This window comes from Alnus glutinosa, chromosome 13, assembly GCF_958979055.1.
Source record: "Alnus glutinosa chromosome 13, dhAlnGlut1.1, whole genome shotgun sequence".
In the NCBI taxonomy this organism is placed as follows: Eukaryota; Viridiplantae; Streptophyta; class Magnoliopsida; order Fagales; family Betulaceae; genus Alnus; species Alnus glutinosa.
The window spans coordinates 23,815,879-23,841,634 of record NC_084898.1 but is presented as its reverse complement, the minus strand read 5'-3'; the positions used below and the strand labels follow the sequence as shown (position 1 = coordinate 23,841,634).

Below are 25,756 nucleotides of genomic sequence, written 5' to 3'. Positions count from 1 at the left end.
TAGAGCATTATCATTGAATCAGCTAAATGCTCTTTTTAGCTTAAAGTTGTCACCTTTTTTACAATGCTCTCAAATGTTTTTAATCTTTTGTAATGTCCTCCCTTGTTGACTTTAAACTCCCAAAAATCCTTCACAAACACCACATTTCTCTATTTCTCACTCTTCTTTCTATTTCTCTTTCTTCATAGCACCCTGGGAGGCTAAACAGTCAAAACATACTTTAAGGTTAGCCTAATGATGAATTTATAGGAAAAAATCATTGTCTAAGAGTCATGCAAAAAACACTCAAATCGCGTATTGACGAGGTGAACGATCACCAAAAAGGCTTTGATCAATTACTAGGGTTTCGATTGCCCAAGCCAAAAATTGGCAAGAGTGTCGGTTTGGGCCCATCTTTCCATCCTTTAAGCCCAGCCTTATTTATTGCTAACCATTGAGTTTAAATTAAGGATTTATTAACCCTAGTTTAGGCCGAGATGTTACATGACGTGGCAATAATAATTACTTTTAATTTTATTATTATTATTATTTTACAAGTACTGATTCAATGATTCATTTTAATTGTTACATCATCAAGTTATATGACAGTCATATAATAATCTACTAAATAGCATTACTAAAGATATATTCACCAAATAAACCATCAATGAATGATGCCAAATTCCTATTGGTGCCAATAATAATAGGAACAAACAGGTTTGAAGAGCAACAAGCAACGTATGTTTTACGGTGAGAAGTGACTATCATCTACTTAAGAAGCTTGAGATGCGGCTAAGAGTAGGGCTGGCAATTTTGACACGATCCGATAATCCGACACGAACACGACACGAAATTAGCGGGTTTGGGTCTACTTTAAACGGGTTTGGGTCATAAACGGGTCGACCCGTTTATGACCCGTTTATCTTGGTCTGGCGGGTCGGGTCGCGGGTCACCCGCGGGTGACCCGCCAGACACGATTAGTTTTTTTTATTATTATTTTTATTTTTAATTTTAATTTTATATATATATATAAATTAAAAAAAAATGGAGAAATGGAGAATGGCGGAAATCCGGAATGGCCGAACCAAATGGGAAATGAAATTGGGGGGAAAAGTAAGGGGAAAGGAAATGGGGAAAACCGGAAAAGTAATCTGACGTTTTGTTTGTTTTTTTTTTTTCACTTTTCTGAACTTTTCAAATAATAATAATTCATTATCATTATTCAGTCAAAAGAATCAAAGTTCAAAAAATGTGAAAAAACAAACAAAACGTCAAAACCAGAAAAGTGAGAAGAATCAGAAAACTGAGAAAAGAGAAAGTCGAAACTCTGAAAGAAAAGAAAACCCAAGCTTTTTCTTTTTGGATTTTTCCTTCAGCCGCCGCCCTTCTCTTCTCCTTCAGCCTCGCCGAGTCGCCGCACGACGGCGTCGACGCTCTCTCTCGAAGTCTCTGCTCTCCCAGTCTCTCTGCCAGCGTGCCGCTCTCTCTCCAGCTGATGTCGCGTCCGGTACCGCCAGGTCGGTATGTTAGTTGATTTCTATTTTTAATTTTTTATAGCCTCATTATTGTGGATTTGTGGGTATAAATTATAAAATCATAATTCGAATCATCCGATAATTTGTGATGCTTGCCTGCTTGTTCAAAATCTGTCCATAAATTTTTTTGTGAACAAATGGAAATTTTTTGTGAAGAAATTTCAATTTTCAATACATTTAATTGTAGAGATCTAATTGAAAGGGTTAGTCTTTTTCTTTTGGATGTTATAATATGAGAAGTTGTATTTTCTCCTTCATGACGGTTCTTCTTTACAAAACGCTGAATTTTTCTATTGAAATTATAATTATGGACAGATGACTGTTAGAGACGCTCTAAACTCTGCACTCGATGAGGAAATGTCTGCTGATCCTAAAGTATTTTTGATGGGTGAAGAGGTGAGGACAGTTGGAAAGAAACTAGTATTTCCTGGATTTGATGTTCGCTCTTTCTTCTTATGTTCCTGTTTTATCTTTTGAGCGCAGGTTGGGGAATATCAAGGATTCAAGGTGCATACAAGGTTAGACTTCAATATTTGAAGAGATGAATTCGTAGATTTGTATTCCTGTGAAGACCAGATGTCGACTTTATACATTTGTCTAACAATCAGCTCTTTATCTTCAATTTTGTATAGATATCCAAAGGCTTTTGGGCAAGTATGGTCCTGAGAGGGTTCTTGATACACCAATTACGGAGGTTATTTCTGTTTGACTTGCCCTCTATTTGTTGGTTCATTGGTTGCTTCTATATTTGGTCAAGTAGATTAGTGATGATCCTGCAACACCATATATATATATATATATATATATATATAATAAAAAAAAAAAAGTTTTATGGTGTTGACTCAAGCACGCTACTACCCTCTAAAACCCTAAAAGGGCATAATTGAAACATCTAGTAGAGTTCAACATATTAAAATTAACCTCTTGTTTTTCCAAGAAGATGATATCAAGATAACGTGGTTTCTACTTTCTGTACTCTCTCTCTCAAACTAACACACACATACATAGAAGTCTTGCACTGAAGGATAATGGGTGTTTCCTCCTGGGATAATTTGATATGCTAATAAATTTGAACACAACTTTTGGTTCATTTATTTATAGTGCATTTTTCAGTTTATAGCTATCTTGATGATGTTCAGTTTCTAATTTTCTTTGTAATACTTGTATGTTGTTTTGGTTGGCCTTGCTAATTTATTTCAAATCTTTCATTTCCTCTTAGAATCTCATTCTACCTATCGCTGCAGGCAATTGACCGTCATCATTAATTCTGCTGCAAAATCAAACTATATGTCTGCTGGCCAGATATCTGTGCCTATAGTTTTTAGAGGGCCTAATGGTGCTGCTGCTAGAGTTGGTGCCCAACACTCTCATGCATGTTTTCTTTAAAATGCTGGAGCTAAAAATTTGACCTGAATGCTTGGTGTTGGCATATCTAGTAGTTGCTTCATATATCACAGTTAAACTTAAATTGCTCTTTTGCCCTTCTTGATACAATGATTGAATGATACTTGTGTTGGAAATTTGGAATTTGAGGTCTTTAGACTGATTCGTGCATATAGTTTGTTCTAGCCAGGAAAATCTCAATAATTTTCACTTCAATAGGATAGCAAGCTTTGAAGCCTCATTTTTTTGGACATGTTTAATGCATTAGACAATTTAGACAATTTTAGTCTTTTTAGAGTTAGGATGAGCTAAACGGGTTAAACGGGTCGTGTCGACCCGGTATGCTAAACAGGTCGTGTCGGGTCGTGTCGACCCGTTATGACTCGGTATGCTAAACGGGTTTCACGGGTCGTGTCGGGTGACCCGTGAAATAGCCGTGCCGTGTCGTGTCGTGTCTAGAGCCCCGACCCGTTAACATAAACGGGTCGTGTTTGGGTCTAGCTTAAACGAGTCGTAAACGGGTCGTGTCGGGTCCCGTTTTGCCAGCCCTAGCTAAGAGTGAATCCTCAAGGGCGGGACAGTTTAGGCTGGTTTGGAAACAAATATGGAAAATGCACACTACTCAAATAATGCTTTGCCAACTAAAGGGAATCTTCTGCGCAGGAAAGTTACTGAGGATCCTCTCTACCCGCTATGTGGTATAGACGCGGAGATTAGATTACTAGTAGCAGATATCTTATATTGGTTCCCTTCTCTATATTTAGAAAAAATTTCATGAAAAACATCAAAAAACCTCTAACAACAGATGTCCTATATTTAGAGGAGGGGGTTGAGAATGAATAGTAATTCCCAATATATACATGTTTACTATTCATTCCCTATGTATTATTTTAATATAAAAGAAGTATAATTAATTGATATAGGGAAAAGAGAAAAAGTAGGAAAGAGAGAAAGAGAATAAAATAAGAGTAAAAAAAATAATATTTAATTGATATAGAAAAATAGAAGGGAATCTATTGTGGGGTATTTTTTTATAGGGAAGTAAAAAGTAATTTTGTTCCTTAAATATCAGAAAAATAGTTAAAAATTTACTGTTAATGCTTTTATGGAGTTGTCTGACAGCCAAAGCTACATGGAGAATGTTTGGTGGTAAGATCCAAAAGAGTTGCATTGAACGTGGGGACTTTGAACTTATTGCAGCGGCTGGATTGAAGGGGGAGGATCTGAAATTTCTTGAATATATATGGGTGATGGTAGAATCCATGATGGGTTGAGGGGTAAAACCGTAAATGAATGGGTAAGGATAGTCAGCTGCATCAATGATTAGGTAAGAGATATATTTGACAAAGGGGGATTCACCTTTGTCTCGATAGGAGGGGCTTGGATTTGGTGTGATATTTTCACTTGCAGTTGATGATGTGTCTGAAGGAGAGGCGTCCGTCCACAAAGGGACTTATTGGATTGCAACGTGGCAGGAGTCTGGGAGTTCCGTATTGGAGAAGCTGTCTTCCACATGATCCATTGGCACGTGTGCATTGAGTTGAGGTTGAGTCGGACATGGAACGAGCCAGAGCTAGCGTGACTCAGCGCCATGGAAAAAATCCAAAGGAGCTGTGAAATTGCCCGGAGCATGACCTTCTGATGAAAAAACTGAATCAGAATCAATTGCAGGGGGGAGTAAGGTCAGTCGAGGGCTAGATGGGATTTGATTCTTGTACAACACCAATACAACAACTGTACAACAACCCCTCACATGAGAGTGGGCCCCAGTATGTGGGACCCACTCTCATGTGAGGGATTGTTGTACAGTCGTTGTATTGGTGTTGTAAATCTAACATTTTCCGATAGAAAATACCAATTAATGATAAACCTAATTTTAAAATAAAACTAATCTAAATCATAATTAATAACTAATAATCCTTATTAAATAAAGAGGAATGATATTTGTACATCTCATTTTTCAAATTTACCATTGGATTTATATAACTCATATTGGTTTCCACAAATTCAATGATAGATTTAAAACTTAGTTGTATAGAGATGTACAAATATCATTTCTCTTAAATAAATGGGACATGTTAGACATTCATCTCTTACTTATCTTTATGCAACGAGTAAGTTCCAAATCTACCATTGAATCTGTAAGATCCAATGTAAGTCTAACAAATCCAATAGTGAATTTAAAAATAAAATGAGTTGTTGATGAATTTGCATCATTTTTCTAAATGATATTCTAATTCAACACAAATTCTAACCCAATTTTAACTCCATCCATAACAAATCGAGGGTGTACGTGGGAGTGATAGAGACAAAGGAACAGCTTCAAGTCTTCTACTTCTCTTTCCTAAAATGCAGGATAACTTAAGTAGCATCATCAACAAGGAAAACAAGTGACACTTTCATTACGGCTATAAACTTTATATCATTAACAAGAAATTAAAAATATATTCATGTTTATATTAATTATCCTTACCTAATTACCTGAATAGGGATTTTATTATTCAAAAAGACACTCATTAATAAAACAGAGATGCATATACCATTTTTTTTTTTTTTTTTGAGTATACTATTTATTAAGTTACTCATTAATACAAATGTTTTACATTTTTATTTATAAATAATCGACATATATTATTAAAAACGTAAAATGCTCAAAAGTTATAAATACACCGAAAATCTATAAAAGAAACACCTAAAAAAAAAGAAAAAAAAAAAAAAGAAACAAAGATATAGAAATTAAATCCCAACCAAAAACACCAGCAAAAGCCCCGATGAAAAAATGTTACTTTTGAATATCACAAAGCTCTCAATATAATATCTAACCCCAGATTAAGTCCTTGCAAGGACCACGGATGAACAAGTTAACAGATTCCTGATTGATGCCGTATCAAAAGAATTTTAGTATTCAATGCAACAATACAAAAATTAAGGGAGTATAATTGTATGGACAAATGTTATGCACGACACTTTCATTTCGTTTTATTTCATTTCTACTTTGTTAAAATTGCATGGTCTAGACTCGAGTAGCCTTTGAATCAGCCATTGTTAAAACGATTATCCAATGATTACTAAACTGTGCCTTGTCGGCATAGTAAAATAAAACATTTGTATAAAGGTGTGGAGTATAACGTTTCTTTATTATGTATGTGTGTGTCTATATATATATCCTCTTGTCTTTTTTCGTTAACGTAATATTGTCAATTTATTTTTAGATTAATCTTAATTAAAAATAAAATAAAAATTTCAAAGTGAATTGACAATGCCATATCAGAAGAAAAAAAAAATGATGAGAAAATGACAAGAAAATACAAAGTAGCAAATCTTCTATTGACTTCCTTAACTAGAGCTCATCTTCAGTTAAACTTCTCTTAGCACAATGAAATTCTCTACTGTAATTCTTAAGGAAACACTACCTAAAAGCCCATTTAAATAGGCTCTGGAAACCCTAATTCAAGTTAAGAACGGATTTTTAGGCGGTGGTGTTCGGACATGTATCAGAAAGTACACTTTATGTGAAATGTGTCCGCTAGGCTATCCAGACATGCTTGAGAACAGGAACTTACTGCCAATCGTGTTCGGACACGGCTTCTGGCTGTCCAGAAACTGTCCAGGAAATCCAGAATTTTAGAAACAATTCATTATGCAGAATATTTTCCAAATAGCTGCTCTTTCATTTTTTGATCAATATTCTGCAATACTCTCTTTATTCATCTATTTCTTTTATTGATTAATATTTTGCAATATTCTTCTTATTTGGCTCTTTTATTTCTTGATTAATATTCTACAATATTCTTTTCACTCGGCTCTTTCCTTTTTTGAATAATCTTTTGTAATATTCTTTTCACTTGGCTTTTTGACACCAAATTTGCCAACATTAGAAACCCAGCAAGCTCCCTCTTTGGCAATTCGATAACAAAACCCAATTACAACAAAAAGCTCAAGTAAAAAAAAAAATTAAAACCCAAAGCCCAACATAAACTGCTATGAAATTCTAAATCGAACCTGTTTTCTGAAACATGAACAAATCATTAAACGCATAGATATTTGAAGTAGTAAAACTCTTATTAACATGAAGATAGATCATTGAATGTACAACATAAAAAAGCAGCAAAGTAATTACTCCCTTTATCAAAGTAGTAATTACGCCCCTATCAAAGTAATTCAAACATTCTCCCAATATTTGTCACGAAATGACAAAGGATTCTAAAAGAACAATTAAAACACATAAGCCAGCAATAAAAACAAACCAAAACAATGGCCCATGCATGAAATGCAATACCATGAACAGTAGAACACATGAAATGCAGAATTGAATAAATATATATATTTTTTTTTTTAAAATGAAATTCTTCCACTCAATGTATGATCCAATATCCAAGAAAAACGACACAATAAAAACAAAGTAATGAAAGAAATGGGCAATTTAAACAAAAACCGACACTAAACAGTCGTCCAGGCACACCACACACAATATTTTTTTTAAGGAAAAAAAAAAAAAAATCAATGAGAGCCCCAAAAACACGCATGTATTTAAAACTGAGAAGAAAGTAAAATAGCAAGGCAAAATAACCAAACATATATATGAGATGTAAGTAACCATAAGCAAAGTTTCTCTGCAATAAGCCAAACCCAACGGATTCACTCAACTCATGTCATGCATGTAATGTGTGAAAGCCAGCCAAAAAGCAAATAGAACACCAATTTGGTAATAGCAATTGAACTGCCTAATAAGAAAATATAAAGTATTATAAGTCAAAAATCAAACTTTATCTTATTAGGGCCTAATCACCCTCATTTCATACAAAGTCAAAAGTCAAACCTTATCTTACTAGAGCCTAGTCACCCTCATCTCATACACTCTCCCTAAGAAACAACATTTTTTCTTTTACTTAGTCCGTTAGTAACTATCTATTTTCGCAATGATTTGGTTTGTCACGTCCTCGTTTTGAGATATGAGGGGAATGCGACTTGAGCTATAGAACATCTAAATGGAAGCAAACAGGGCCGGCTCATCCATAAGGCAAGTTAGGCGATTGCCTAAGACCCCAACTGGAATAAGGCCCCCAAAGTACGTATTTGATATAAACAAAAATCATGTTACAATATATTAAGCATTCAATATATTTTCGAATCATAACAAATCAAACAAAGTAAGTATTTGATATAAACAAAAATCACAATGAATCAAAATAAACTTGTCTCATTAAATTACTTTCAAATAAAAATCATCCCCAACATTTAATCATTAATCTATGAAGAACAAATAAAATAGTCTCAAGAACACATAATAAAAATACTAAGTTTCACCCCTAACCTTAGCTAGAGATTTAAGTACTAAATATCATAAATAGAAAATAAATAGAAAGAAAGGCTGCCGAAAATTATTCTCTTGTGTCGTGCATCGTTTTTTCTATAATTTTTTTGGCTTTCTTGTTTGTTGTCGTGTTGCTTCTCTTATAGAGATATGAGTCATTCTTCTTTTGGAATTTGTACAAGTATAAGAATCCAAGTCTTCTATTTGTTCCATGTTTCTCTCTTACACTTGAAATAAAACTCTGCTTCTTTTTATAAGAGCTAAAGACATCTTTTTCTTCTTGGTTTTGTCATGTAGTAGTATTAGAATGTTTCTCCAATTCGTGAGTCTAGCAGTTTGGTTTCACCTCTTCTTGTATTACACATTGGACTCTATCTTGGGCATATGATAGACTTCTTCTTTTGACCTACCTCTTGGCTTTTACTCTTTGATTTCTTTTGTAATTCCTACATAACATAATTTCTTGCATTAATATATCATTTAATCTTAATATTAATATTTGATCAATATTCCACAATTAAATATAAAATGCAATAATTAAATTATAATAAAGTATGATAATACTTATTTTAATAGGAAAAATAAGCACTTTTAAACTATTATCAATAATGCTGAAGGAACTCCTTTTGAAAACGTTCCCAAGAGATCACCCTTTCACTTCCTAATTCTTGGACTAGTAGTACCTTATTGGCATTTCACCATCCTTTGGCTTCACCAGATAGTCTGTAAGCTGATATTGTACCTTCTGTTTCTTTGTACATCCTGCTAGCTGTAATATTTCTTCAACATCGACTAGCCAATTTTCAGACTCTATAGGACCTTGTTTCCCGTCAAACATAGGGATGTTAAGCCTTTCAAATCTTTTGAATGGGCAACCTTGCTCCCCGTTGTGAGGTGCCTCGCTTCTGAAATCGGTTATGGCTGTGATGAACTGCCTAGCCATATCTTGGAACATTTGGGGCACATCGGGGGTAACTTTTGTTCTCATGCCTTGCGATGATCCTTCTCCTCCGTCTGCCATAACTCTGCAACGCGTCATGATTTAGAGTTTCTTATCTTTTAAAATAAATTTTAATCATAAGCGTAGTTTTGCAACCTATCCTAAGCCTAGGTTTCCATGTTGTTCCCTAGGTTTTTAACAAATCAACTTACGGTTGACTTTGCACTGATACCATGTTGTCACGCCTCCGTTTTGGAATATAAGGGAAATGCGAACTTGAGCTATAGAACATCTAAATGGAAGCATACACTTCAAGATATAAATTTAAACTTTTTATTTCATTAATTTTTTATTTTTTTTTGCTTTGTTTTAGAGAGAGTTTCAATGAGAAATTTGAATTGTGTGGTGTTTTAAATTGGTTCTTTTATGTAAGCTGCATCTTTTCCCCTCTCTCATTCAATTTAGAACCTACTTGTTACTTTTCTGTTTGGTCTCCCTAGTCATCGACTAAAGTACATAATTGAGACAAATATTAAACTTATTGCCTATGTAAGATGCTGCCTTGAAACTAAACCAGAACAGCGAAGCATTTAAAGTTTGCATATTCGAAAAGTTTCCATGTGGAAAGTACCATAAGGCCTGAATTCAGCATTTGGTAGGATGCTAGCTGTCCACATTTACAACATAAACACACTTACTGAGAAAATTCATAACTACATGATTTCACAATTATCAACCTATGTTCATGCTTTGCAAACTGGTCTAAACACGAAACATGAACTAATCAACTGCCGTAGATTTCTTATGCCCCAATACGTTATGCAACAAACAAATAGATCGATCTGTTTGTAGCTTAAGATTTGCAGAGATTCATAGGTTTGTGGGTATTTTGGAGAAATTTGTAATTTGCTACAACTAAGTGATTTTAGTGTTTATTGCAGAAGTACTTCATTTAAAAATATTCTCTAAATATGTTTTTATTATCTAATCTAGGTAGAAGTAACTAAGACTCCACTCAGGAACCCAGGTAAGGGATCACAACCTTAAAAACTCCGACAAATTTTATTAAAAACCTTTTTCAAGAGAAAAAGTCAGGAATTTTCTAAAACTCTTTCATGCTTTGATACTACTTATATTTCTGTCATGAAAATACTCTTATCATATAATGTCATTGGAATCTCATGTGATCATACATATCTTATATTTGTTACATGAGCACCATATGAACAAAGGATTATGAAATCATAGTTCTCCAAAGTATTTGTTACATATGAGCAAAGGATGCCATCATAGTCTATGTTATGAAATCATAGTTTTCAAAGGCATATGTTACATATGAGCAAAGGTTGATATCATAGTACATGTTTCACGTGCACACAGTTTTACCCTTGAGGCACCATGTCATAGATGTCCAGATTCCACAGTTTCGTAGTTTCATAGGGTAGTATGGCAAACACACCGAAGGACAGTTACGCGAAGGTGTGTACTACCAGCCGAGGTAACCTTCACCTAGCTAGGAAGTTCCCAACCTGGTACGGCTCTCTCTTGTGACGAAAGGATGGGCTCATAATCTTCTTTTGAGACGAGCCAAACGTGCGCCGCTCATGGTTAATTAGCAGATATTGGACCAAGGGTGGATAAAACTTACACATTGAATGGTTGTGCATTTGATCTAATTGCATTCTCTCTATCTGATTTTTTATCTTGAATTCTATCCAGGTTTTAAGGGAGTATATTGTTTATAGGTTAAATTCTAACCTATATTTTTATATATATACTGTCATTTATTATGTTGTGTTCCTTGCTGAGTTGTCGAACTCACTCCTTTTCCCTACAAACTTTTCAAATGACACTATAGACCGGAGTCCTTTCTCCATGGATGACGTAGACTCCTCCCATAAGAGCAATAGATCGATAAAGACCGACCTAACTTTTGTATTGTACATTATGTTTGTTTTGAAATTCCTAGAAAAATGTTGTAATAACTAAAGAACTACTACATATATATATATATATATATATATAGCCTTGTGCTATTTCCTGGAAATTATGTGGATATTTTTATTGCAAAGCTCTAGTTCACGTTTCCCCTTATATCCCAAAATGGGGCATGACATGGTCACTGACTCTTTCTATGGGGACAAGTGTACGAACTTTATTCAGAGCATATTCGGCAGTGGACTTTTTGATATCCATATTTTTCTGAAAATTTATTGTTTTATTTCTTGATGTTGTAACCTAGAGAGGATGCAAAAATTTATAAGTTATAGGTTCAACTAGCAAGTTGGTCAATTTGACTAACACACTAAATTTACTCAAAAGGATATCCATAGGAAAACCAGAGAGTCAAAAAATTTCTTAAGGTAGCTTTGATAGTGCATAAAAGCAATAGCATGAGATAAATAAACTATCAAACTTCAGATGCAGCAGAAAAACTAAGCAGATATCAAATGAAATCATCTCAAATATATGTGAGGATATTTCAACAAAAATACAGAGACAAGGATGTCAGTTAAAAAGACATGAGATATCTGAAAAGCTGTCAAAAAAAAAAAAATGCTGCATCGACCTTTTTTTTTAAAAAAAAAAAAAGAAAAAGAAAAAAGAGAAAAAGAGAAAGCAAAACTTTACACACTAAAAAACAAAAGAAAATAAAGACAGCAAACATCAATAAAATAGACATGCTTTTCTAAAGAACAAAATAGAGTCTATTCTAAGCATGCAAGAAGATATGTTTAGGACATGTCACAAACAACAAAGGTTTTCCTAAGAAATTCAAACCTGCCTCCATTGAGAGGTTTGATATCACCTTAAATTTAACCATAAATAGAGAAGCAGTTGCCTGACGTGCTTTCTTTGTCATCCGCATTACCAGCCTGATCCACATTAGAAGAACTCTGAAAGCAATATTAGACCTGCTAGCTGTTCTCTTAAACAAGATCAAACCATCAATTGCAAAGAGAATTAGATCAAAACAAAAATTACTCAGGACTTGATGCAAAGCATATGCAAACCAAAAAAAGAGAGGAAATAACCACAAAATGCAATGCATGGAACCCGACATGCTCTAGGATATAAAAAGTCAAGAACAATGATCCTAGGCATGCCATGTGACCACCTAACTCTAGGTGAGTCCACTACCACTCCCCCTCAAATGGTAAATGGTATCAACCTTCCTTACCCAAACCTTCTTAACACTAGGTGCAGTTTGTGACTCTTGTCCAACTTATCTTACCTAGTCAAAGCAACCATTATTATGATTTTTATGCTCATGAGATTTCAGCTTGAAACAGTTAGGTCGGGTATGACCAATTTTGCCACAATAATGGCAAGTAGGGACAAACCTTTGAGAATGTTGTCTCCTATGCGGAGGGACATATTTAGACATGAAAGGCTTTATACCAGGTTTACATTTCTTAGGATCATTCTTCTTAGTCCAAGGTATTTGAGAGTGAATCTGTAGACAATATGGTCGAGTATGACCAATGTCCAATAATACCATAGTGATGACAAGTAGGAATGAATCTAGACTTAGAATGCTTTTTGACAGGTATTTTAGATTCAACTTTTACATGCTCATGAACAATAACATTTTTTTTCTTCCTTTATCTAAACAAGCATCCTGAGGCTCAGATATTTCAAGCTTAACAAACACAGTTTTAGAAGTAGAAGCATCATGTGAAGAAGAAGTATCAAATTTATTAAAGCCTAAGCCAGATTTGTCAAAGAACATTTTTGATCATTTAGCAATTTAACTAGCTTATCATTAGAAATTTTTTTCAAATAACTCTGTGATTCATTCAGTTAATCTTCTAGACACTTAACTTTTTCAATCAATTTGCTTATTTCACTTTTAAATTCATTAAGCCTTTTCACATGTTGTTTGTTTAAATCTTTTAACTCATAATATTTCATAAACAATTTATTGTAAATACTTTGAATTTCATTTTGTTCATCCTCTGGCTCACTATTTTCAGAACAATAATTATTAGACCTATGAGGACTGTCATATGAAGCAGTAAAAACTAAGAAATTAAAGTTTTTTCCAGAAGTCTCTTCAATTTTATCACTCTTAGATTCATCACACAAAGTAACATTGAAAGCATTACCTTATAAATTTGCACATTTAGCAGGAATGTGACCATAACCCTCATGCACACTCATGGCATTGGATGCCACGATGGTTATTTTCTCTTTTGAAGAGCTTATTTAACTTCCTAACAATCAAGGCCAGGTCTTCTTCATCCATTGATTCCTCATCAGATGACTCATTTGTCTCTTTTCTAACAGTTTTGAGAACAAATGAATTATTTTTCTTAGGTTGAGGCAAATAAAATTCATAAGTTTGCAGAGAGCCAACGAGCTCTACAATTTTCATAGTGTCAAGGTCTTTACTCTCTTCAATAATAATTACTTTGATCCTGAATTATTTATGAAGAGATCGCAAAATTTTCTTCGTGAGTTTGGCATCTGGAACTTTCTTTCCAAGATTAATCATAGTATTACAAACATCATTTATTTTGTCATAAAACTTATTAAATGTCTCATCTTTCATCATCCTAATTCTTTCAAATAAATGTCTCATCATTTATTTTTATTTTTTCACAACCGAAAATTACCAAAATTTAAAACCTCGACATCACATTCTCTTTTATTAAATATGGAGTCTCAAAAAAAAAGAAAAAGAGCAGAGCATACAAATCTTAACCCACATTTCCCTTAACCCACTTGACCTGTAACCCCGGTTTGGCGACACAACGGGAAAAGACAGTATGGCGTTAGAGGTCAACTAGATCCACAAGGCGAGTAGGGAGGTCAATATTGTCTTTTCCCTTTGTGTCGTCAAAGCCGGGCCTTGGACGTTAAACCGTCAAACTTCATCGCAAAAAAGTAATGTAGGAAACTGTATCGAAAAGAAGTAAGGTAGGGTCCATGATGTTATATATGGTGTTCATAAATACCGCATTCTCATTACCTCTAGCTTCCCCTGCCCTGACAAGCCTCAAACTATTTAGTAAAACTAAAACCTCAACTGTAGTACTTCCCGAGCAGAGAAAGATGGAGGTTTTGGTGGATTTGCGGTATGTTATTCCTCCCCTCATCAATCTCCTCAAACTCCAAGCCAAGCCTTGGGCCCAAGATTCTAACTCGAGTAATCCAATATTCTTTGTCATGGCATTTCTGATTGTTGCCATTTTCATACTGGTCTTCCTCTTCACCTTCGTGAAGCTCCCTCTTACTCTTACTGTGGAGCCAATTCGGTTGAGGGCAGGACATTTCTCCTGTCCCCTCACTCTTGCATTGCTGGCCTCCCACTCTCTCCCATCATCACTCTTCTGGATTGTCTTTCCCATACTCGTAATCTTATCTCCTTGGTATGAAATTCTTTTGAATCTGTTGAAGCGCTTTATGTTGTGGTTTTGCGACACCCTCCAAGCCATTCCTGCTCTCACCGTTACCTGCATCCCCCAGTATACTGACGTTGAACATGAAGCAATATTTGTGCCTCAAGTTGAAGTTGAACTCGAAGCAATTGTAATTGAAGAGAGCAACGAAGCCAATATATGACTTCTTTCTTTAATGGAGCTTCATCGTCCCTGTGTTAAGTATATGGTATTTGTTGTACGTATGTGTAATAAAAGAAACGGGTGGATAGTGGATGGTGTGTTTTTTAGGATCTTTAATAGAATATTAAGTCGATCTTCATATATATGGTCTTATTATAGCAAGTTGTAGCTACAAACAGATCAAGCAATATTGTATGCCCTGCTTTTTTGGTTTTGTTGAGATTCCATATTTAGTAAAATTGAATGTGATGTTGAGTTTTTAAATTTTCGTAATTTTCGGTTGTGTAAAAAAATAAATAAAAATTACTGTATTTTTTGCAACAAATCATTTCCAGTTTGTTTGCCGGTTCACGGCTAGGATCTCTTTAAAGAGATCCAAGGCAAAAAATGAGTCACGTCACACCCATATTCCCCTCAATCTCTGCAATTTGTACACCTGGCGATTCTCTCTCTCTCTCTCTCTCTCTCTCTCTCTCTCCCTCTCTCCATTTTCTCCATGTTGCAAAACAGCCGAGCCATGCCACAATCAATCCACATAGGTAAGCTTCTCTCTTTTTTCCTTTTATTATTTCTTTTGATTTCCTGTGGTATGTAATGTGTTGACGAGATATTGCGAACCACAGATCTAATTGTTTCTTGTTTATTTATTTATTTTTGGTTTATGGGTTGCTTGGTTGCTGAGAAAGTGTGGGAAAACGAAAAGAAATAAAAATTTTAAGGCTTCTTAATTTTTTATAGATTTTTTTTTTTGTAGAAGATGAAAAGCCCACTTGAATTCTATCATATAGTCATGTTTTCCCGAGGGAAATTTATTTTTTGGGAAGCCACTAAATCCAACTCAATTTTATATTTTTCTTTGAATTCATGTTTGGGTCAATAAACTCAAAATTCAATTTTTTTTTCTCAACTCAATTTAATTTATTTTAGCTGCATTTGTTTTAAAAGTAAATTCACACACGAAAACCAAGGAGAGAATACATGAATTATACTTAATTTAATTCACCCAAACTAAAAAAAGAAATAAAAATCGTGTAGGTTGGTCAATATTAAGCTGCATTTAGTTGATTTGAGTAGAAATCTTGTGCAGTTTTGGCACTCTATATCCAAGAATTAGAAGTGTTATACACACAATACAACAATTTTTCATGTTTGTTCTCATAAGCTAGTAAAAGTATGTGGGAACAACTCCTTGTTTCCTGACTGTTTTACAAGTAATGCTTCTTGATGTGTATTAATTGCTTTGGGGCTCTTCTCAGATTCAAGGATGTGCTGAGAATAATTCAAATTATGTGGTTTTGATGGTGAATTTATATTTGTTTCATGATAGATTAGAGATGGAGATATTATGCACTGGTGAAGGCCTTTGGTATTATTCTGTTATTTAACAAGATATTTTTCAGTTTTTTTTAAACCCTGACGTACCCTGTTCCCAATCACCATTCTGAGATTGCTTAGAGATGTTTGCCAAATAAAAACAACTGTATCAGCACTGGTGCCTGAATGTGTTTGTGTTTATTAGGCTCTTCAGGCCTAACAAAAACTAAACTGGAGAATGAATGAATTGTTTAAATCTTTGTATTACAAAACACCAGCTACAACAGATCAGATTACAAAGTGAAATTCAAACAACAGAACAACTCAACATAATGTTCCTTGTGTCATGCTGGTGGTTTCTGCCGTGCGGAAAGATAAGAAGTTGGGGTTTGAATTTGAGATGCTACATCATCTTTATCTCCAGTTGCTGCAACCATAAGGAAGGATTCATTAATTTCCTTGTGGTGTTGTATCATCAGAAATGATTACTCAATATGACAATGATGTCCCCTTGGCCCTTGGAATACAAAGGACAATGCCATTCCGATTCATTCACACCCATCACATGAAAGGTTGGAGAGAGAGAGTAACAGTTGAGACCTGAGAATAGTTCAACTTTCTAATCCAACTGTGATGTATAGCATAATGAGTATGAATTACGATAATCACTTATTATATGTTTGACAGAATGAATCTTAGTTTTTAGATATAAAAGATAAATATAGTTGAAAAGAAAAACATGAACTATATTGCACAAATAGCCAATGATGCCAGTAAGCATATTGACAGCATAATACATACTACAATTTTCGATTTACATACATGACATTAAAAATCATCTTGGCCTCATGAAATGTACGCAAAAGCAATAAGGTTATTCTTTTAGATTTGCACATAATAGATATCATAGCTAAAAGATGAACCATAGGCAACCCATACATTTCCTGTAGATTTACACAATTCGAGAAATCTAAGAGAATACTTAAAACCAAAAAAAAAAAAAAAAAACCCAGTTGAAAATTACATACATAATTTCAGAAAATACTGCAGAGTCCATTAATTTCGCTTTGTAGAGCAAAATCATCATAAGCAGAAGTTGTTCTTCGTTTCTTCCCTACAATTCCAGCGTAAACATTGTAATTCCGATTAACTCCATAATTCTAAACCGTAAGAACCTCTTTCAACACTAAAATTACGGTGTAAATTACACCCAGGAATCACAATCTCCTCCTCATCACATCAATAAAAAAATATATAAACAGAAAACAAATCGAAAAACACCAAAGTGAAAACTTTTTGAGGAATGTGAGCTTACCAGAATCGGATTCACAGAGTGTTCTCCAACACGGTGTAATTCACAGAGTGTTCTCCAACACGTTTACACCGAAACGCGGTTTCTCTATTTGGGGTTCTCTGAAGTTCTAAGCCATGGCCGTGGAATCTACCAGGCAGTGTGAGCGGCTTTTATGGGTACAGCGACCCAAAAACAAGAGCTTTACAGCTAGAATTTAGAGGGAAAGTTGTGAGCGGTAGGAGTGAGGTCCATCATGCTCAAAGGATCCCGCTGGGCCCAAGTTGACGTGGCGGTGCGAGAGGATAGATTAATTAATTAGGTGATTCTAGAGTTTTTAATCCTTGTACTTAGTTAATGGTGAATGATAAGTTATAAAACAATTTAAAAGAATTGAATCAAGAAATTTTAGAATTCGAATTAAATTGGAAAATGGGGTAATACAGATTTTATTAGAATCCCTTTAAAAATTCACTCTTGGTCCATATTCTATAAAAGATAAATATTATATATTACACAAATATCTTATTTTTATCTTACCACGTTGACATGATAATATTTACGAGTCATGACTCAGGGATAATGCTATATACTTCATCTCCATCCCCGTTAGATTTAACTAGTAATGTCTATCAGCCATTTAATTAGTTCTTATTATAATAAAAAATAAATAAGAGCATGTGAACACTATCAAATGTCTCAAATTAGGATAAGAAATTTTCAAACGTCTCACTTAAGAGTACTCTGTTAAGATTTACTATTAAATCTTGCTAAAATTCTCAAAATATCCATGTATTTATTTTTTTTAAAAACATTTATAAAGTTTTTCAAATATTCAAGCATGAGTATTTTTGTAAATTCTCTTAAATTCTGACAAACAATTAAAAAAAATGAGTATTTTAAAAAATTTAACAAAATTTAACCACAAATACTAATAAAATACCCTTAAATGAGAAGTTAGATACTACTTACCTTAATTTAGGACGATTGATAATTCGGTGACCTTTTGATTAAACCGCATATGGTTGGATACCTTCATGTGAAGGTATCCTATACTTGTTTTACACACGTTGGCGTCCTTCCTTTCCATTTTCTCGGCAACCCTGCTCCCACAACTCACATAGGAAATGTCTTCCACTCCAAAGAAGCGCCCAAAACCCAATGCTAAACCGACTTCTTCTTCTTCTTCTTCAAGTTCTTCGCTGAGCCCTTTGATGGAACCCCCACAGAGTTTCTTTCCCTCCACGGATGAGTTCCTGCGGCTTGTGGCAGTGCTCGCCATCGCCACGTTCGTCGCTCTGGGCTGCAACCTCTTGGCCACCACTTTCATCAACCGCCAATCCAAGCCCTTCTGCGATAGCGGCGATTTAGACTCCCCTGATGCAATCTCCGGTGAGTTCCCTCATTTTTTTAATTTTCTCGTAGTTTTTTGTTGTTGTTGTTGTTAAGTTTTATAAAATCTAGGAAAATGAAAGTTTCTAACTCTATTTGTAGTTTCAAACCCAAATTTATTTGCTTTCTGGGTAGTTAGTTGATGGGTTATTGATTTCTTGGTTCTGTGTTTATTTTATGGATTAAATGTTCAAATATGCGTGTTGTAGTAGGGTGTGATTCTTGAGGGTTCGGGTTTGAGGGCTTTTGGGTTGGAGGGTTTGTTGGGTTTCTTTCTTTGTCTGGACTGTTTCCTTTTCACTTTCTTGTTAGGTGCTTTCTCGCCTTGCGCTTTTAATAAGACCAGTTTATTACTTATCAAAAAAAATATGCGTGTTTGTGTGAGGTGTGGCTCAATTTGTGCACAATGTGACTGATTCTCCACGTGAATTATGATTTTATTTATATTTTCGTTTGATAATTAGTGGGTTATAACTCAATTATTAAATTTATTTCTATAGAACAAGATGATAGAATTTCACCATTATCATGGCAAGCTGAGTTGCGTGGTAGGTGGTTCGAGCTGGACTTAGTTATCTTATTTACTAGTAACTGGTAAACGAATAACGGATGACAAGGTTCCTGCAGTTTTTGAGAATGAGCGAGCTTGTGAAATGAGCTCCAAGCTATGCCTTGTTCATTCAAAGTCTATAAGTTCTGATGGTTGGATTAGGCAATCGTGTTTTTGGATTATGATCTATATATGTCATCTGAAGAAAATTTCATAGACTGTTTTTTTTTTTTAATTAACATAAAGCAATAAGGTGTAAGGTGGACTAGTATTCCTTTGGGTATAGAACACCTTTATGGGTCTCAAAGCAACAATAGATGTATGTTGCAACTTTCTTGAATTATAATCTACTGAGGATAGATGGTCATCTTGGTATAACGATCATATATTGGTATTCCATCTAGTATGTGCTTCTGCATGGTATGAATATCTTGTTTTGAAGTCCCATCTGCCATGTAGCTCCATTTTCATTTAGGAGTGTCTCACATTTGTATTCCTGCCTCATTTTAGTTGATAGCTCATGCCTTTTCTCTACATATGCTCTGTGCAATGCTTATTGGTCTTTCCCCTCCTCAAGCATGTTCTTATGAACACATTTTTTACCCTTGACTTTGTGCTCTTCAGTGCCTTCTTTAATCTTTTCTGTTGTTGTATTCTACCATTTCCAATATTAAATACAACGGTCCTGAGAAATAGGCTGCTGTGGGATGTTTACTACTTCTATTGACATTAAATTTTAATCAATTTGCATCATGTACAGATTTCTGTGAGCTTTGTCCAAGTAACGGAGAATGTTATCAAGGCAAGTTGGAATGTGTGCGTGGTTATAGAAAGCATGGGAAGTTCTGTGTAGAAGATGGAGATATTAATGAAACAGCTAAGAAACTTGTGTGTCCTAGGAAAACTTATTAACTCTGGTATACTGATGTGGTTGGGCAGTTGGATTAGAAAATTGCAAATTTAACTCTGAATATCGTGTATATTTTTCTAATTCATGATTTATATATAATGAAATTGCAGTCGGAGTGGGTAGAAGTTCATCTTTGTGAAGCATACGCTCAATTTTTGTGCAATGGAATTGGGACAGTTTGGGTCTGTCACCTTTGCCAACCTCTCAACTTCATCAAAATTGGTTCTATATTATTGTTTATTATATACAATGAATGCAACGTGCTTGAGTTCTGTTGACAACATTTGTAGTCCGAATTATATACCCCCTTTTCAGGTAAGAGAGGATGATGTATGGAAGGAGTTAGATGGGCATGAGCTGATGAAAAATGTTGGCTTGGACAGTGCTACCTATATGTATACAAAACAAAGGACAATGGATGCTGTTGGCAGATTATTGGAGACAAGGAGAAATCCTCATGGGTATGCCATTCCATCTTCAATTTCAAGTCTAAGATTTAATGAATGCTGTAGGTCCTCAGGTTGGATGTTACCTGATCATTCCTTTTTCTTTTTTTTTTCCTTTTTAAACATAGGATCAAAGAGTTGAAGTGCCCAGACTTGTTAGTTGAGCGTTATAAGCCATTTCCCTGTCGCATCCGTCAGTGGCTCACTGAGCATGCTCTTATTATTTTTCCAGTTTGTGTGCTGGTATTCTCTTTCTAGAAGACTTCCTTCAATGCTTATGTTCTGCTATCAATATGTTGAAGCTTGTTGACAATATCAAAATTCACAGCTTCTCGGATGCACATTTTTTCTCCTGAAAGTTCGTCGCATACAATATCTATCAAGCAGAGCTGAAGAACTATACCACCAGGTACAAGGCCCTGTGTTCTTTTCTAGCACAGCTGACTGAATGTTAGCTTCTTGTTTCATTAAATTGTCCCCTCCCTCCTATTCTTAAATGTGTTGATTTGGTTATCTTAAAAGTTCCAATGGTTGATTTTGAACAATATATAGCCGGTAGATCACTAATAGGCTGTAAGTTAGACATGAAACCCTATATCCATCATATTGATGGGAAGCTGGCAAGCAAACAGTGCCCAATGCATGTAATATATTGGTGAATGGAAAAGCTTTGTTGAGGACTGTTAAGGCTGATGTTGAAATTGGAATAATAGTGAGCACTGAGCAGTACCAAGAAATGGAGATGTGCTATTTATCAACAAGAAAGAATACCTCTGCCCCTTTAATAACTTTGATTCAAACCATGTGATTGGAGAGGTTTGGGAGGGGTAGAGCTATCCTCAAGTTGAGCAGCTTACTATCCCTGTTCAATCACCCACAAAAAAGAAAAAGAAGAGAGGTGTCGCACCAAAATGATAATAACCACCTAATATAGCCTTGTTTAAAATTTAAATTCCTTGTTTTAATGGTAAAGTCTTGATGTCAAATGCAGTGCACGGGTTTGAGTCTTGACAGCGTTCATTTCATACAAAAATGCTTCAGGATAGGACCATTCTAAGTAAGCCCTCCCAAGGCCATGTTTGATATACTCATTGCCTATATAATAAGAATCAAAAGATCTTTGGAAGAGCATAAATGACCCATGATATAAGAATCAGCAACCTTCTCAGTCTTTGTCCACATTTCATTGATAAATAAACATTTATTTCCTGTTCTGACCATATTTCTGTCAAACAAAGTGGGGTTGGTCAACACGTTAATTAGGTGAAGAAACTAAACATGCTCAATGAAGGCTATATCAGTATATCTAGCACTTTATTATATTAACGAGCATTTAAACCTCCTTAAATTACAGCTAAAGTACAAGCTTTAGATACAGATAACAAGATGTTAAATTTGTATGTATCGCTGGATCAATTATTTAAGTGCACCATAATCTGGAGAGAATACAAAAGAAAGAAATCAGTGAGCAGACATCGTTAATTGTCCAACAACTGTTTAAAACAATTAATATGCTGGACACTTACACTGTTTCCATGGAATATAGAAAATCATTCACCTCAATGTACATCATTGGGTGCACCTGACTTTCTGTAGGTTACGTCAGCATACTGGAGTCTGTTTTTCACATAAAATTTTTAGTGATAAAAGTTGTCATTCAGCATGGAGAGCCACCCATGTATGCTTGATTTCGTGGCTTTGTGACGGAACTTGATTGTTGAACCTATGAGGGGGTCAAACATTCGTAGAGGATATTGAGGTGACATTCAAATGAATGGAATGGCAGACTCTTACTTTTTATGACTTTATTTCTGTATGGACTTCTTTCTTTAATTTTTGCTGTAGGTACTCCACCCTTGTGTACTTGGTTGGCACCCTTTTATCTCTCTCTCTCTCTCAAAAGAATTCCCTTATCACCAAAAAAAAAAAGAATCCCTCTCTTCCTTGGGACTTGGGACTTCCATGACAACTGGAGTTTGTTTATCTTCTTTAGCATAAAAGTTGTTTTGATGAAATCTTTTTTAGTAGACTTGGTACTGCATGGGTAGATGTGGATACTTTTCTGGTAACTTGATATTGATTTAATGTACCCAAATTTACTGATCTATGCGCACTTTAAGAGAAAAATTATCCCTTATTTTATTCCTTTATTGATTCAATTTGCTTAATAATTTTATTCAAACATAAAATTCTCTGTGGCCCATGTGATAGGTTTGTGAAATACTGGAGGAGAATGCATTGACGTCGAAGAGTATAAATGGGGAACGTGAACCTTGGGTTGTTGCTTCTAGGTTACGAGATCATCTTCTTTTACCAAGAGAGAGGAAGGACCCTGTGTTATGGAAAAAGGTATTCCCTTGTCTGGATCAGAGTATAGCTTTAATAACTTCTTTCTGTTTTGGATTGGTGCAGATACATTGCCAGTGTTGTAAACAGTTTATTTCCTTGATATTCAAGTGGAGTCATATAAATATATTTTTTTATAAGTATATTCTAGGGGAGTTAAAAATCGCATTTGAGTTTAGTATTTGTTCATAGACTTGATGCCTTTTATGAGACGATGAAGTTTGCGTATGTTCATATTTTTTTGTTGGAGAGACCATTTTCAGTGGAACTGGAGTATTGACATATGAGTCAGTTCGTCTATTTCAAATGTTGGAGTTCATAACCACTCTGTTTCAGTTATTATTCTGCATGGATCGGGGCACATATTGAACACATATTGACTTCATAAAATTCTGAAATCGTTTCTGCCTCATCCTTGGAGAGTAGTTGACGACCAAAGCTTGCTTATTTTGTGCCAGTGCATTGACTCCTGAAGCTCCTTTAAATAACTGTCTTTTTGCTGTAATCTCAATTTATCTTAAAGGCCTCATTACTGGGAGTCAACTTAAACTACAAGAAATGATTTTTAGATTCATTCCTGCAAAGCCATATCCTCTGTTCAATATCGGCAATCATGTATTTTCTCAGAGCTTTGGCTCTCATTCTCTTTTCCCTTCCTCATGTCCTTTTGATCCTTTAACTTGAATCAAATCACTCCTACTAGTGCAACTCATAACTCTTTCAGTAGCTGATAATGATATTATCCACTTCACTGCCTCCCAAAAGTTCTTCACAAGCAATTATGACCTTGTGAACTAATGCAAGTTTCAACCTGACTTGTTGAGGACTACTAGTTTATTTATTTTTGTATCCGTTATCCTTGCTTATATCTTCTCTTTTACTAAAGCTGTACTGCTGATGATTTGTACTACTTTATCGAGTTTCAAAAATTAATTTTTTTTTTTTTTCTTCATAATTTCCACCATAATTGCAGGTAGAAGAATTGGTTCAGGAAGATTCTCGAGTAGATCGTTATCCAAAGCTTGTGAAGGGTGAATCAAAAGTAGTATGGGAATGGCAAGGTATAAAAGGTGTTCCAAAATGTTTTGGTAAATAATAAACAGGGTGTTCCAACTTGGTCCAGTCTCTTATCTGGCTGTTGTTGTTCTTACAACTTAAAAAAGTTATGACATCCAAAATGAAATTTTGAGAAACAAGGCGCCTTTTAGGAAACAAAGATTCAGTAAGATTATGTCCGAATAATTTTTCATGGAAATGTGTTAGTGCGAATGTGATTTATTTCAAGTTGAAGGAGTGAAAAGAGGTCGAGGAAGGCCTAAAACAAAGATGATTAGATGTTGTGAAGAAGGATATGATAAAGATGAAGGTGACAGACAATATGATTATGCTCTGAATGAAGTGGTGGGGAAGGATGCATGTCGCTTCGTGATTAGTTGAAAACAGATCTATAAAGCTGACAACAATTTAATTAGGATTAAGGTTTGGTTGAGTTGAGTTTTGCAGTTGGGAAACAAAGGTGGCATCCTGTAATTCCACCTCTCTTCACATGTTCGCAAAATTGAACACAAATTGTCTTTTCTTTCTTTTTTCTTTTAAATCCTGTTTAATGGGTTAGCTGATTTTTAAACTAGCTAGCCTTTCTAGCTTTTGTTAGCATTTGAGCTTACAATGTCCAATCTTTTGATGTCATTCATCCAAAAAAAAAAGGGTCCAATCTTGTGATTTCCTGAATCATATTTGACCATTCAATTCCTAGCTAACATGTGTGTAATTGTTTTTTGTGAGCATACATATCTTTAGCTTTTGGGGTTTTATGGCCATTTCTTATATTGCTTTTTCATCTTTAATTTTGACACGCTTACTCTTCTTTTTTAATAGTTGAAGGCTCTTTGAGCTCTTCAAGGTTGAGAAAAAAATTAGAGGCAAGCAAATTGAAGTCTGCTGAAGGCATGGACATAAATTCTGATAAACAACGCAATGCATTGAAAACTGGTGAGCTGCTAAACTGCTGATCGGCGTTCCACATAATGCTTTTGTGTTTGTGGATGAATTGACATCTTCCCAATGCTCTGTTTTGCTCGATATTCTTTCATGTTCTCTGTGCATTGATATAACTGAGCTAACATGTTTTAGACAACACATTTCATGCAGAGCCTAAGGCACTGATATTTTGACGTGGTGTCAGTATCCTCTCTCAATCCCATGTGCTGAAACAACTCAGAGCCTAGCCAAGGTCTTTTGTAATATTGAGTCTAGCTCTTTCTTTTGTACTTTATTGGGGATTGAATTTATGTCTGACTGATGGAAATTTGTAACCTTACGATTGAAGAATATAGAGCTTGTATCAGGTTTCGAGATAGTTCATAAGGTCCAGTTTTATCCTGTAGACCAGTGTTCTGTTTGGGTCCTGTGAATAGTTGAATCAATACAAGTTTTAGATTGTCATTTCATCTGTTTATGGACCAAAAGGACTAGCAAATGGAGCGTTGATCTTCATACCCTGAAATTTGTTTGCTTTTTTTTTTTTTTCTTTTTTCCTGTGCGCAATAGGATTTGAACCCCTTGATGGTTACCATATATATATATATATAACAGGGGAGAACTTCACTTTTAAGAGTACCGAACTTTCATCATTTGTGAAAGAAGATATATGAATTTCAAAACGTGTCAATTTAGAGTATTCACTTTTTGGAAAGTCTCGATTAAGAGTCTTTTGTTAGGATTTTCTATTAAATCCTATCGAAATTCTCAAAATACTCTCTTCCCCCCCTTTTTTTAGTAAAAAAAAA

At 34.8% G+C, this 25,756-nt stretch overlaps 2 protein-coding genes across 3 annotated transcripts; both read left to right on the top strand.

Annotated features, from left to right (window-relative positions):
• The first annotated feature begins 1,829 nt into the window (after positions 1-1,829).
• LOC133853999 (pyruvate dehydrogenase E1 component subunit beta-1, mitochondrial-like) lies at positions 1,830-4,414 on the top strand. The gene is made up of 5 exons (XM_062290022.1): positions 1,830-1,910; positions 1,998-2,032; positions 2,759-2,889; positions 4,020-4,150; positions 4,271-4,414. The coding sequence occupies exons 1-5, from the start codon at positions 1,830-1,832 to the stop codon at positions 4,412-4,414; spliced, it is 522 nt and encodes a 173-aa protein (XP_062146006.1).
• A 13,959-nt stretch (positions 4,415-18,373) lies between these two features.
• LOC133853713 (uncharacterized) lies at positions 18,374-25,412 on the top strand. Of its 2 annotated transcripts, none has more exons than XM_062289729.1 (10): positions 18,374-18,715; positions 20,026-20,153; positions 20,286-20,357; positions 20,491-20,636; positions 20,750-20,864; positions 20,950-21,030; positions 22,833-22,970; positions 23,941-24,028; positions 24,846-24,959; positions 25,119-25,412. In XM_062289729.1, the coding sequence occupies exons 1-10, from the start codon at positions 18,451-18,453 to the stop codon at positions 25,139-25,141; spliced, it is 1,170 nt and encodes a 389-aa protein (XP_062145713.1). In that variant the 5' UTR covers positions 18,374-18,450; the 3' UTR covers positions 25,142-25,412. The 2 variants fall into 2 exon arrangements, with proteins under 2 accessions (XP_062145713.1, XP_062145712.1); XM_062289728.1 differs by having other exon boundaries at positions 18,375-18,715; positions 25,101-25,412.
• Positions 25,413-25,756: the final 344 nt, after the last annotated feature.

Bases quoted from the DNA above. Each gene is read 5' to 3' on its own strand.
- LOC133853713 (XM_062289728.1), top strand. From the start codon at position 18,451: ATGTCTTCCACTCCAAAGAAGCGCCCAAAACCCAATGCTAAACCGACT. The intron at 20,865-20,949 runs GTATTCTCTTTC...CAAAATTCACAG, and splicing joins TTTTTCCAGTTTGTGTGCTG to CTTCTCGGATGCACATTTTT. The intron at 24,960-25,100 runs GTGAGCTGCTAA...AACATGTTTTAG, and splicing joins ACGCAATGCATTGAAAACTG to ACAACACATTTCATGCAGAG.
- LOC133853999 (XM_062290022.1), top strand. From the start codon at position 1,830: ATGACTGTTAGAGACGCTCTAAACTCTGCACTCGATGAGGAAATGTCT. The intron at 1,911-1,997 runs GTGAGGACAGTT...TTTTGAGCGCAG, and splicing joins TATTTTTGATGGGTGAAGAG to GTTGGGGAATATCAAGGATT. The intron at 2,890-4,019 runs GTTTTCTTTAAA...GTTGTCTGACAG, and splicing joins TGCCCAACACTCTCATGCAT to CCAAAGCTACATGGAGAATG.